Below are 13,989 nucleotides of genomic sequence, written 5' to 3'. Positions count from 1 at the left end.
TGGAAACGAGACCTGCCGCCTCTGCTGACCAAGGGTGGTGCCTGAGGAAGTTGCCCATGTTCTGGAAGCTTCTGCGGGTTTCCAGAAGTGCCCTCGTGGCCCCCGAGCCCTTGGCCTGCCGTCGCCCTGTTTTCTCTGCACTCGTGAGGCTCGGGAGCTCCATTGTTCCGGGGGTGGGGGGGAGGTGAAGGCCCACCCCAGCCGGAGACCCGCCCTGTGTGTGCAGCCGGCACAGCCCCTGGGCGCTGGCACGATGGCACGCTTCCCTGGATTCTCACGCTCATCTGCCGGTTCTGCGAACTGTGCACGTTCACACCCCTGTGGGAGGGGGAGAATTCCCCCAGCCCTGACCCTTCCTGGGCTCCTACTTCCAGAAAGTTCTCCCAAGTCTGTAGCACCCTAGAGACTTGGCTTTGGGGACGCTGGCTCCAGAACGAGCTGAGGGGGTGGCCAAAGTCCTGATAGGAAGGGGTGTGAGCATGGGGGTCCCGGAGATGCTGCTCTATCTCCCGAGCCGAGCCTGGCTCCCAGAGGCGCCCTCGGGTCCGTGGGCCTGGCCTGGCCTCGCCACAGACCCCAGTCGGCTGCTCTCAGGGAGCCCGTCGTGGGTCCTGCTCCCCAGAAGCTGCTGCCTCTGCCCTCACGACCTCTGCAGACTAAGCTTGGATTTTCTTTTACTGAGTTTAGCACGTACTGGAGTCACCGAATTTCACCTTCCTGCCTTTGCCAGCACCTCTCAGGGAGATAAAGGCTGAGGAATCTGGGCACGTGCCCCAAGCCGAGGCCGTGGTGAGCGCCGGGATTTGACCTCGATGCCCCCCAGACTGCCCGCCCCCACTGGGCACAATCTTCAGAGGCGCAGTGCTGCAGACAATGCGGGGGGAGGGGCACATCTCAGCCCCGGCCACCCCCCTGCTTCCCTGGGTTTGCTCAGCGTAGAGGTGGCAGGAAAGGGGACTGGGGGGCACGTCAGCCTCGGCAGAAGGGATCTGGGAGCACCCCCCCCCCCCAACTTGAAGACGCCGGCCACCCGCCTGCCAGGAAAGACTTCACGTGCGGGCCCCAGAGCCACTGCCTCCCTCTGGCGGCCAACTCCTTAAAACAACACTCCGGAATGCACGTTGTGGGGGCAGCGCTTCAAAGGCTGTCGTTTCTAGGCCTGTGAAGCGTTCTTAGCCCTGGCTGGGGGAAGGCTTCTGGAAATTGCCCTTGGGGGCCCAGGCTTCGAGGCTGGTCCACAGAGTTCCACGTCAGGGCTTCTGAGGGCATCTCCAGCCTCCAGGGACAGGCGAGGGGCCGGCCTCTGTCAGCCGGCGGTCAGCACAGGCTGGGCCGTTCAGGGCGCCGCAGGCTGGGGTGACCCTTGGCAGCATCGGGCGCGGCTGACTGAGCCTGATGGCCGAGGCGCCTCCGGGGGCCTCCCAGTCCGCCAGGCCCTCTGTGGCTCCCATGTACCTTTTGCTGCACCCCGTCCCCCTCGCCCACCTCGTCCCCCTCTGTTGGGAGCTGCAGATTCTGTCCAGAGGGCCAGCGGGGAGGGGGTGGGTCCCCAGCAGCTCCCAGCCCATTCTCAGCTCTGTCGCCGAGGGCGGGTGCAGCTCACGAGGTCGGTCAGCCCACAGACCGGTGGGGAGGGGCCCACAGCTGGCTGGCAGGGGAGCTGCTGGCCGCGTCCCGATGGCGCGGCTCCACGGGCACACGTGAAGGGAGCATCGGGGGCACGTGGGGCCCCGAATCTGACCCTGCCCTCAGCCTGAGGGCCCCAGTGGCCCTGTCCCTGCCCTTTACTTCCAAGTCTGAGACCCCCGGGAGGGACCGTAGACCCAGCTCGGAGCAGGTGTCTGTGCCTGGGACGGCCATCCGGGGCTCCTGTCTGAATATCGGGGCTGCTCCCTGTGGGGAGACTCAGGGTGTCTGCTGCAGCTGCCCTCACGCTTCATGGGCAAGAAGGTGCCAGAAACTCAAGCAGCCGCCAGGGCCAGGGTCCACCGGGTGCCCCTCTCCCCACTCCCACTGAGACCCTGAGCAGGAGGGAAGGGGCGGCCCCCCTCTGTCCACAGAAGAGTTTAACATGCTGAGGTATCACCCAGCCTCACAGCCTATAATTTCTCAGGTTCGCAAGAAAACTTCGCGCCTCGAACCACAGACAGTGTCCCTGACACGGGAATAGTAACCCTGGGGCCCCAGGACCGGGAGGGCCCAGATGAAGTCCAGGTTGAGCTGTCCCTGGTCGGAGGGGCTCAGAGCTGCCCCCTCCTCCCTAGGAACAGGAGCCTTGCTGTGAGCAGGGGGGCCAGTCAGCCACAGCACACGGGGCAGCTTGGTGGCTCTGCCCTGCTTCAGGCCGGGCACCTCCTCCTGGCTCCCCTGTTCTGGGCCTCGCCACCTCACGGGCAGCCTCAAGGCAGAGGATCGAGGAGGCTGCCTTGGTGGGCCCACCCACCCGGCCCCCCCGGCCCCATCTCCTTGGGGCCTGGGACATCACCAAAGCCGGGAGCTGGCCGGGAGCCGTGCTCTGACCTGGGCCCGGCTCTGCTGAGTCTGTAAGGACAGTGGAGTGGACGCTTGGCTGGTCCTTGCAGAAGCAGGGGGCCCGGCTGCTGATGGCCCACGGTGGCTGCCTTCCCACTGGGGAAGTCTCAGGAAACTGCCTCCTCCCTGCAGGACAGCTGTCTACACTCTCCACTGAAAGAGGGGCAACAGCTGGGGGCGGGGGTGCAGCTGGTGCCACGGTGTGTCAGGGAGGGAACCGTTCGGAGGAGGGTGTGAGTCACCATGGGTGAGCCCGTGGACAGCCCCACAAGCAGAGCCCAAACCTTCTTAGGCAAGAGCTGGTCTGGTTCTGGAAGCTTCTCCATGGGCGAGGCTGAATGGGCCTTTCTGGAGCCTCCCTGCCCAGCCTAGGGGCAGAACTGGCATCCCTCCCACCTGACCCTGAGCCAGGAGCCAGTTTGGTGGGGTCTGTCCTCTGGGCTTCCTCAGAAGGGAGGAGGGGTTCACTGGCCTGGCGCGGGGTCTGGGCTCCTCCTCCCGCTCCTCCCCACACCCCCCAGCCCACTCCCGCAGCCCGCAGCCTCCCCAGCAGGTGTTTAGGAAGGAATTTGTTTAATCTTAGTCGTACAAAACCCCCTCCCTTACTGGGGTCCTGCCCCCGGAGGCATGGCCGGGTCCTCCTGGGCCCAGGTCCTCGCAGAGGACGCAGTGGGCGCACGCGGAGGGATCCGCCCAGCAGCAGAGGCGCAGGGCCTTGCGGAAGACGGTACGGAACTCGGCGTTGAAGACGGTGTAGATGACGGGGTTGAGGGCGCTGTTGACGTAGCCCAGCCAGGTGACCGCGCTGACCAGCCGCGGGGGCACGGCGCAGGTAGGACACAGTCCCCGGGTGATGTGCACCACAAAGAAGGGAGTCCAGCACACCAGGAAGGCCCCTGGGGGCGGGGCCGGAGGGCGCGGTGAACCCGGGTCCCCGCGGCGCCCAGCCCGCCCTGGGCACCTCCTCCCACCGACCCCAGGTGGCACTGCCACCTTCCACTCCGCCCACCGACCCCAGGGCAGGTACCCACCGACCACCACCGGCAGGACCCTCATGGCCTTGCGCTCCCTGCCGGTGATCTTGGCGCGCCTCCTCCTGGGTGCCTGCCGCGGCGGCTCGGCTGGGACGGCGTCGGGGGGCGCGACGGCCTCGGGGGGCTCGCCGACCTCGGGGGGCGGTGGGCCGGGGCCGCTGGGCCGACGAGGGGCCCGGCAGTGCAGCTTGGCCTGGCGAGCCGCCTCCCAGCGCCGCAGGCCCCGGAACGTGGCCCAGTAGAGCAGCAGCATGAGCGGGCAGGGCAGGAAGAAGGAGCACACGGACGAGTAGACCACGTAGTCGCGGTTCTCCAGGCGGCACACGGCGGGGTCGCGGCCGCGCGGGTCGTTGAGGCCGCACAGCACGGGCGCCGCCACCGCCGCCGACAGCAGCCACGTGGCGCCGATGAGCAGCAGCTGACGCCCCCCGGCGCCCTGGCGGTTGTAGCTCAGCGGCACGGCCACGGCCACGAACCTGCAGGGGGGCGCGGTGAGGGCGGGCGGCGCGGGGCAGGGGGCGCGCGCGCGCGGCCGGGCGGCGGGGACTCACCTGTCCACGCTGATGGCGCACAGGTTGAAGATGGAGGCGGTGCACAGCATGACGTCCATCGCCATGAGCGCGTCGCAGAGGCCGGGACTGAACAGCCACACGCCGCCCTGGACCTGCGCCCGGGGAGGGGGGGAGGGGGCAACAGACACAAGACCCGCTGACTGTCTTCCCGCAGTGGCCCCGGGGCCAGGAACCAGGCGCCGGCTCTTTCCGACCCCCCTCCTTTTTGGGGGAGCGGGGACTGATTATCAGCGGGGAGCGGGAAGGAGCCAGAGGTCCACAGGCCCAGCAGTCTTCACATTGAGCTGGGCGAGGGTCCCAGGGTCCCCCCAACTCCCATCCCCACCCTCCCCCCACCCCACGTCACACCCCTCACACTCCCTCCCCCTCCCACACCACTGCAACCCTCCCCAGCCCTCCCCCATCCATCCCCCACCCCTCCCCCACTCCCACCCCCCACCCCTTCAACCCTCCCCCCACCCCTCCCCACTCATACTCCCTACCTACCCCTCCAATCCTCCCCCACCCCCCTCCCCACCCCCCACAATCCCTCCCCACCCCATCCCTCCAACCATCCCCCCACCCCTCGCCACACCCCTCACACCCGGTCTGTACCCTCCAATCCTCCCCCCACCCCTCCCTACCCTCCCACACCCCTTCCCCACCCCCCACACACTCCCTCCCCCTCCCACACCACTGCAACCCTCCCCCCCACACCCCTCCCCCACCCCAACCTCCCACCCCTTCAACCCCTTCCCCCACCCCTCCCCACTACCCTCATACTCCCTCCCTACCCCTCCAATCCTCCCCCACCCCCCTCCCCACCCCCCACTCTCCCTCCCCCACCCCATCCCTCCGACCCTCCTCCCACCCCTCCCCACACCCCTCACACTCCCTCCCTACCCCTCCAACCCTCCCCCCACACAACCCCCTCCCCCACCCGCACCTCTCTAACCCTCCCCCATCCCTCCCCACTCCCCTCACACTCCCTCCCTACCCCTCCAATCCTCCCCCCACCCCCCTCCCCACCCCCACACACTCCCTCCCCCTCCCACACCGCTCCAACCCTCCCCACACAACCCCCTCCCCCACCCCACCCCCTCACCCCTCTCCAATCCCCCTCACACCTCTCCTCACCCCTCCAACCCTCCCCCCCACCTCCACCCCCACCCCCACCCCCACCCCCACCCCCACCGGTTAAAACTGAGAAAGGCCTGGGGGAGACTCTGTAGGTGAGGTCAATGCTTGAGAGCTGGATCTCTGGCGAGAGGATCCCAGGGTAGGGGTGGTCCCAGGGATTCTGCTGCCCTGGAGCGTGAAGCCCCTGCCCCCATTTCCTCCCCACAGGATGGCTAAGAGTCCACCTGTCTGGTTAAACTGTCACTGCTCTGGGACTCGAGATTATCACCTCACATCTGTAGAGGAGGGGTGAAGACAGCATCCACGGAATTGCCCTGAGGATAAATCACCTAAAAGATATAAAGTCTCTGCGGTGCGCCTGGGGGGGCGGGGCTCAGGTCTTGATCTCACAGCTCCTGAGTTCGAGCCCCACGTCAGGCTCTGTGCTGAGAGCTCAGAGCCTGAATCCTGCTTCAGATTGTGTGTCTTCCTCTCTCTCTCTGCCCCTCCCCTGCTCACACTCTGTCTGTCTCTGTCGCTCTCAAAAATAAACATTAAAAATTTTTTTAAAAAGATATAAAGGCTCCTCACTGTGCCCAGTGCCCCCACCAAAGGCAAAGGAGCAGACAGCCACCCCCCCTACAGCCCCCCCCACTCTACTGCCAACCCCCCTCTACAGCCACCCCCCCCCTCTAAATCCCCTCCCGCTGATTTGGGACGATTAGGAGCTTAGGAGCCCTCAGTCAGTGACGTCTGTCTGTGGCTCTGGGGGAGGGGCAGGTCATGGGTGTCCTTGTCCAGCTCTGCCCCAGCCTGGCCGGGACTCACCATGTCCGCCCTTAGAAAATTGGAGCCTCCCTTCCCCCCACGGCCCCTGACGCCGAGTTCCCAGCCCAGCCCAGCCCTAAGCAGCTTTTCTCTGCCCAAACGGCAAAGCAGACAGGGCTGGCACCAAGCGGGACCCACCCAAGGGCCAGACCTGGTCTGGGGATGGAGCTTCTGGGCCCTGGTTCTTGACGGGGGCTCTGGAGCTCACAGAAGCCCCTGCCCTTGCTTCCACTGTCAGGGGTCAGGGCCTCCCCTCCTGCAGCCCCGCTCACTCCCCCTCAGCTCCTAGCAGCTGAGTGCCCCCTCCCTCCCCACACCCCCACACCCCGCCTGCTATGGGCAGAGCATGTTTGTGAGCGAGGGTCTCCTTCCCTTGGGTGCTCTTGTGTGCGTGTGCCTGGTCACACACGGCTGTGGTTTGTGCAGTGATGTGTATGTGTCTCTGCGCCCCAGGGAGAGCCAGGGGGACTGAGCATGAATCTGCCTTTCCATCTGGCTCCCCTGGGGAATGGAACCCAGCTGAGGGGGTGGTGGGTGGCTGGACTGCCAAAGTCACCTGTTTCTGAGGTCCCTCCCTGGCTTGAAGGACAAAGGCATCTCTTGGGGAGCAGACGCCAAAACAGGGGGACGAGGTACAGGTACAGCGGAGGGAGGGCGGACAGTCGCCCAGCCGAGCGGGCTAACGGACACCGAGATGGCGGGGGCGGGCGGGGGGGGGGACGAGTGTCAGGGGACCGAGGCTCCAGTGGTCCTGGGTTCTCGAGGTTCCCGAGAAGCCGAGCGGCCGGGTCGCTCGGGTCCCCTGTGCGGACGGGGACAGGGGACGAAGGCGTAGGGGAGGAGCGCGCGTGCGGCGGGACCGCGGGCTCACCTCGGAGTAGACGAAGAGCGGCAGCACTAGCAGGGCGAGCAGCAGGTCGGCGGCTGCCAGGCTCACGATGAAGTAGTTGGTGGGCGTCTGCAGGGCGCGCTCGGCCGCCACGCTCACGCACACGAGCGCGTTCCCCGCGAGCACCGCGCCGATGAGCAGCACGCCCCCCGCCAGCGCCGCCGCCGCCCCGGGGGTCCCCGCGCCGCCGCCCGCTCCCGGCCCGCGCCCCTGCAGCAGCCCATCCGCGTCCGCGGCGCTGCGGTTCCCCATGGCGCACCTGCCCCATGCGCCCGGGCGGGCGCTCAGCACCGCGGACAGAGCCCGGGTCGCGAACCCCGGAGCCCCGCCCCCCGGGCCCGCCCCGAGCCCGGCCGGAGTCCCGCCCCGATCCGCCCCGCGCGGCCGGCCCCCGGGCGCTCGGAGGGGCGCCCCGTCTCGGACTTTGGCGCCCCGGGAGGCGGGCGGGCGGACAAGTGCGGGCGCCCACGAGGTAGGCGTTAAGACTGGCACGCGCGGGCCCAGCGTCGCGCCGCGCGGCGCAGGGTCGGGGGAGGTCCGCGCGGGTCTGCGCCCGGAGACGCCGGGGGCGGAAGGTCGGCCGGACCACCCCTGGGGGAGTGCGGGCACCCGACGCCAGCGCCGTCCCGCCGGGCCCCAGACACCCCGCGTCCCGCATGCGCCGGAGGGCTGTGTGCTCCCCGGGGCGGGGGGAGGGCCGGGGGGGACTCCGGGAGGCGCCTCCAGGCGGAGGCGGGGCCGCTGCTCACCCGGCACCGGGAGACCCGAACTCCTCGCCGGCGGCCCCGTGGGCCCCCTGATGAGGCTTCCCTCGTTCATCCGACCCAACCTCACGTGCCCCAGGACATCCCCCCCCCGAAATGATTGCAGACGCCGGTTTGGGGCCCTGCACCCCGTCCTCTCGTCCCTGACCGAAACCACGCCCAGTTACTCCCCACCACGGCCACTGCCTGGTGCTTACTGCTTAGCATTAAGTGACGTAACAGGAGGAAGGCACTCTCCAAGGAGTCACCTCCTTCACAGAGAAGAAAAAGCCCCAAATGAGAACCCTCTCACCTGCACCCACCAAGCCCACAATCACTAGATCCTGGGCCCTCCCCCCTGGAGCACTGAGGCCGTCCCGGGTCCATCACCCCACCTGCCACCCCAGGACCCTGAGAGCATGGGAGGATCCTGGGGCAGTGTCCCCAGGTCCATGAAGGTAAGGCTATCACAGAGCAGATGCGTGGGACACTCAGAGTCAGCCAGAGACAGCTGTACATGACAGAGTCGGCCTGGACTGTCCTCTATCAGGTCACAAATGTGCACGGAAAGAACGTAGATGGAAAATGTATTTCAGCCAGAATTTTCTTTAAAAATTTTTTTTGATGTTTATTTATTTTTGAAGGAGACAAGAGACAGAGTGTGAGTGGGGGAGGGGCAGAGAGAGAGGGAGACGCAGAATCCGAAGCGGGCTCCAGGCTCCGAGCTGTCAGCACAGAGCCCAATGTGGGGCTCGAACCCACGAGCTGCGACATCACTACCTGAGCCGAAGCCGGGCACTCAACCGAGGAGCCCCCCCCACCCCGGGCGCCCCTCAGCCAGAATTTCCATTATGGACTTACTAAAAATCAGAGTGACACCTACCTTTAGTGTCACTAAAGGGGCCGTGAAGTGGGCGCTCTGCCTGCATCCCTCTGTGGGATCATGTGATGCACATGGGACCCCTCAGTTTCCCTTTCTGGCTGCCCCCTACCCCGGGAGGCTGGGACACTCAGGATGGGTCTGGAGCACAGAGTTGTTGCCAGGAATCCGGGATCCTGATTTCAAAGACAGCAGGGAACAGAGTGGCCAACTTGCTGAGCTCGATCCCTTTCATGCACATTAGTAGAGGGAGGAAGGCTTTCTTCCTCTCTGAAGCTTCAAGCAAGAGAACTCACCGTCCTAGTGACTGGAGCAGTAGGAAGGTCATTCTCTCACAGGACACAAGTCCCAAGACGGGGGTGGCTTTGTGATCTTGGGTTGGATGCCAAGTAGCGCATCTTTAGCGTCTGATCTGCCTGGCGTTTCCTCCTGGTCCCCAGATGTCTGCCAGCATTGCGGGTGAAAAGGCAGTCTGGACCGGGAAAGGGCGCGTACAGTGTGGGTCTCTGATACAGGGTGCAGATCCAGAATGTACGAGGAGCCCCGTCAAGTCAACGAGAAAAGACAGTCCAGTTTTAACGAGGGGAAAGGTCTGGAGGAGGCACGTTACAAACAGAGAACTCTCACGGCCAGTAAGCTTGTGAGAAAGTGCTCGGTGTCATTGGCCACCGCGGATATGACAATAAAAATCACAAGGACGTGCCGTCGCACACTAGAATGGCAGGGGAAAAAAAGCCGGACGTATGATGTGAAAATACTCCCCCGGACCGCAGCCTGACGCTTCCTTCTCCCAACTGCGCATTTGAGGTGATTCTTCTGTGGAAGGCACAAGCTGAGGTTCTTTTTTTCTCGCCTGTGGCTGTTCAACAACAACCCGCTCCCGTTGTTGAAAAGACCATCTTTTCACCACTGGCTTGCTTTTGACCTTTTGTCAAAAAATCACTTGAGCGCCTTTTCTTTGTCTGTCTTTCCTTCCAGCGCCAACACACAGCCTCAGCCACTTCGGCTTCACGGCAAGTCACGAAATCGGGCTCTGTGAGCCCTTGAACTTTGTTCCTTCACAACACTGTTTTGGCTTCTCCAGTTCTGTCTGTATGTATGGATTTTAAAGTCAGCTTGTCTGTATCTACAAAAATAATCCTGCTGGGAATGTGATCGGGATCGTGCAGAATCCATACAATGATTTAGGGCAAACGGACACCTTCATGAGGCTAAGTCTTTGATCTATGAACGTGGGTGTATCTCTCCATTTATTTGGATATTCTTGGATGTCTTTCATCAGTATCTTGTTTTCAGCACATATTTTGTAAGATTCACAACTAAGTATTTCATGGCTTCTGGCGTATTTGGTAAGTGGTTCTGCTTAAAACTGTCATTTCCAGCTGTTCATTGCTAACGTGTAGAAATACAAGTTTTGTGTTTCCCTTGTGCGAAACCCTATTAATGCAAGGTTTTTTTTCTTTAGTTTTCTTCAGAATTTCTGCATAGATAATTATCTTGTTTTTTTTTAATTTAAATGTTTTTATTTATTTTTGAGAGAGAGAGAGAGAGAGAGAGAGAGAGCATGAGCAGGGGAGGGACAGAGAGAGAGGGAGACACAGAACCAGAAGCGGGCTCCAGGCTCGGAGCTGTCAGCACAGAGCCCGACACGGGGCTCGAACTCATGAACCGCGAGATCATGACCTGAGCCCAAGTCGGGCACTTCACCGACGGAGCCCCCCAGGCACCCCCAATCACGTTCAGCTCAAAATTCTCTTCTGTGACCACGGTCACGTAGAACTGTGATGGTTTGTTTCCAAATGTTGGTAGATTTCCTTGTCGACTTCCTGTCGTTTGCCTTTTGTTTGTTCCATCCCAGTGAGAAAAAGGTGCCGCGGAGGACCTCGGCTCCTTTACACTTGCTACGGTCTAGTTTATGGCCCAGAACATGATCTGTCACCGCAGATGTTCTGCTTGGAAGGAAGTGTGTTCTGTGATGAGGTGGACGTGTGCGTCAGTCGGATCAGGACGCTGCTCTTCGGATTTCTGTGTCCTGGCTCCTTTCCGGCCTGTTCTGTTAATTACTGAGAGAGAGGTGTTAGAGCCTCCATGGACAGTTGGTGGGATTTTCGATTTCTCCCTTCGGCTCCAGCGCGTGTTCTTTGAAGACTTCTTGTAAGGGGCGTATGCATTTAGAGGAGTGACCACCATGCCTGGGGGGCTCGGTCAGTTGAGCATCTGAGCTCAGGTCACGATCTCGTGGTTCATGAGTTCAAGCCCCGCGTCGGGCTCTGTGCTGACAGCTCGGAGCCTGGAGCCCGCTTCGGATTCTGTGTCTCCCTCTCTCTGCCCCTCCCCTGCTCATGCTGTGTCTCTCTCTTTCTCCCAAAAACATTAAAAAAAGAAGAAGAAGAAAAGTGGCGCCCAGGGCTCACAAAGAGTGAGAGTTTGGGAGGTGATGGGACTAGGTGGTGCCTACAAAGCTAATACTATTTATTTATAAAGCCTTTTTTCTTCTTCTTCTTTTTCTTCTTCTTCTTCTTTTTCTTCTTCTTCTTCTTCTTTTTCTTCTTCTTCTTCTTCTTCTTCTTTTTCTTCTTCTTCTTCTTCTTCTTTTTCTTCTTCTTCTTCTTCTTCTTCTTCTTCTTTTTCTTCTTCTTCTTCTTCTTCTTCTTTTTCTTCTTCTTCTTCTTCTTTTTCTTCTTCTTCTTCTTCTTCTTCTTCTTCTTCTTTTTCTTCTTCTTCTTCTTCTTCTTTTTCTTCTTCTTCTTCTTCTTCTTCTTCTTCTTTTTCTTCTTCTTCTTCTTCTTTTTCTTCTTCTTCTTCTTCTTCTTCTTCTTCTTCTTTTTCTTCTTCTTTTTCTTCTTCTTCTTCTTCTTCTTCTTCTTCTTCTTCTTCTTCTTTTAAAGCAGGCTCATGCCCAGCGTGGAGCCCAACATGGGACCCAAACCCATGACCCTGAGATCAAGACCTGAGCTGAGATCAAGAGTCAGACGCTTAACTGATTGAGCCATCCAGGTACCCCTAAAGCTTAGTTTTTTTTTTCTCTAGTAATCTCTACACCTAATATGGGGCTTGAAGCCATGACCCTGAGATCAAGAGTTGCATGCTCCTTGGACTGAACCAGCCAGGTGTCCAAATACAGCTTTCAAAACTCATAGAACCATACATCCACAAAGAGTAGCCATAGGGGTGCCTGGGCGACCCAGGTGGTTAAGCATTGACTTTTAACCTCCACTCAGGTCTTGATCTCAGGGTCATAAGTTCAGGCCTCACGTTGGGCTCTGCACTAGGTGTGAAGCCTCCTTTAAAAAAAAAATTAGCCATAAATAACAAACTTCACAAAAAGTCTGTGACCGCAGGTTTGCAGACCAACTTTGGTGAGGCTCAATAAAATGTACGGGGCTGGGCAGCGCAGCCTGAGAGGAGGAGGTCCTAATTCTGTCCAGAGCCTCTGGCCAGTGAAGCTGTGATGTGCCACCTCTAAGGCTGGATGGGTCCTGAGAGGCCACTCCATCCTCCCGGGACTGAGGAGTAGGTCTATGACCCTCTAGGATAGGACAGAAGCTGGAGCCGTCACCCTGGTGGTGACACTTGAGCAGGTCTCGGAGCCAGTTTTGTAATCATTCGCCACAGAGTTTTATGGGACGCTTAAGACATTCACGATAATGTTTATTCGGCTCACAAGAGTTGTTCAAAAGTTTAAGAATCTCTTCCTAATTAATAGAACAAGCAGACAGAATATCAGCAAAGCTATGGAAGAATCTGAACAACCACTAACCAAGCAGACATATTTGACATTATGGAACAGTCCATCCAACGGCAGAGAAATACGTATTCTCTTCAAGTACACATGGAACTTCACCAAGATAGACCACATTCTGCATCGAAAAAAGAAGCTTAAGACATTTTTTAAAGAATGAGAATCATAAAAAGTATGTTCTCTGACCACAAAGGAATTAAACTAGAAATCAACAGAAAGATAACAAGGAAATCCCCCAAAATTTTGGAATTAACACAATTCTAAGTAATCCATGGGTCAAATGAGAAATTATAAAATATTTGGAACTAAGGAAAGTGAAGATACATCGTATCAAAGTTTATAGGATAGAGCCAAAACTATGCTCAGAGGAAAATTCATAGCATTAGCTGCTTAATTTGAAAAGGACAGACTCAAATTAATGTAAAATACCAGTTAGCAATCCAAAGAAGAAAAACCACATGATCATATTGACTGATGCAGAAAAGACATTTGACAAAATTCAACCTTCGGGGCGCCTGGGTGGCGCAGTCGGTTAAGCGTCCGACTTCAGCCAGGTCACGATCTCGCGGTCCGTGAGTTCGAGCCCCGCGTCGGGCTCTGGGCTGATGGCTCAGAGCCTGGAGCCTGCTTGGGATTCTGTGTCTCCCTCTCTCTCTGCCCCTCCCCCGCTCATGCTCTGTCTCTGTCTGTCCCAAAAATAAATAAATGTTGAAAAAAAAATTTTACCAAAAAAAAAAAATTCAACCTGCATTCACGATAAAAGTGCTTAGTGATCTGGAAATGGAAGGAACTCCCTCAACCCAACAAAGGCACCTTCAAACCGTATCGCCAGCATGACACTTTGTGGTGCAAGGCTGAGTGCCTTCCAGCTAAACTCAGAAGCAAGAATGTCCACTCCCACCTTTTTAAAAAGGTTTACTCATTTATTTTGATGCGGGGAGAGGGGCAGAGAGAGAGGGAGAGAATCCTAGGCAGGCTCTGTGCTGTCAGCACAGAACCCCACACGGGGCTCGATCTCATGATGATGAGATCATGACCTGAGCTGAAATCAAGGTTCTGACACTTAACTGAGCCAACCGGGCGCCCAACTCTCACCTTTTGTTCAATATTGTGCTGCCACTCTAGCTAGTGCAGTCAGGCAATAAAAATGTAAATAAAAGACATCCAGATTGGAAAGGATGTCCCTGTGTACCGATGACACAACTGTCTAAGCAAACCCCCAGGGAATCTACAAAAGCCTTGGAACTAATAAGTCAGTTTAACCAGATAGCAGGATGCAAAGTCAACACGCAAGGATCAATTATATCTTGGTATACCGGCAGTAAACAATCGGAAGCCAAAATTAAAACGTAAAAACACGTGGAGGGCCTCGGTGGCTCCAGTTAAGTGTCCCACTCTTGATTTTGGCTCAGGTCAAGAACTCGAGGTTCGTGAGATGAGACCCGAAGCGTGCTCTGCACTGGCGGTGCGAGCCTGCTCAGGATTCTCTCTCTTTCTCTCTCACGATAACCATTTTAAAAATTAAAAAAAGTAAAAACACATTACCGTTTACAACAGCTATAAAAATACACGAAATATGTTTTAATCTAAAAACATGTACAGGATCCATATGCTGAAAACTACAAAATATTGGTAAAATAAATAAAAGAAAACCTAAATAAATTGGGAGAT

General features: G+C 58.7%; 1 protein-coding gene across 1 annotated transcript; it reads right to left on the bottom strand.

The window, feature by feature from the left end:
* Window positions 1-3,111: 3,111 nt before the first annotated feature.
* DRD4 (dopamine receptor D4) lies at window positions 3,112-7,205 on the bottom strand. The gene is made up of 4 exons (XM_047100580.1): window positions 6,936-7,205; window positions 4,118-4,230; window positions 3,564-4,042; window positions 3,112-3,428 (listed from the first exon to the last, which is right to left on the bottom strand). The coding sequence occupies exons 1-4, from the start codon at window positions 7,203-7,205 to the stop codon at window positions 3,112-3,114; spliced, it is 1,179 nt and encodes a 392-aa protein (XP_046956536.1).
* Between the last annotated feature and the right edge of the window lie 6,784 nt (window positions 7,206-13,989).

Source organism: Lynx rufus, unplaced genomic scaffold (genome assembly GCF_022079265.1).
Source record: "Lynx rufus isolate CCGP_SWC_20201006 ecotype Redwood Valley unplaced genomic scaffold, mLynRuf1.p SCAF_50, whole genome shotgun sequence".
Classification (NCBI taxonomy): Eukaryota; Metazoa; Chordata; class Mammalia; order Carnivora; family Felidae; genus Lynx; species Lynx rufus.
The sequence above is the reverse complement of the archived record's forward strand: the minus strand, read 5'-3'. Positions and strand labels throughout refer to the sequence as shown.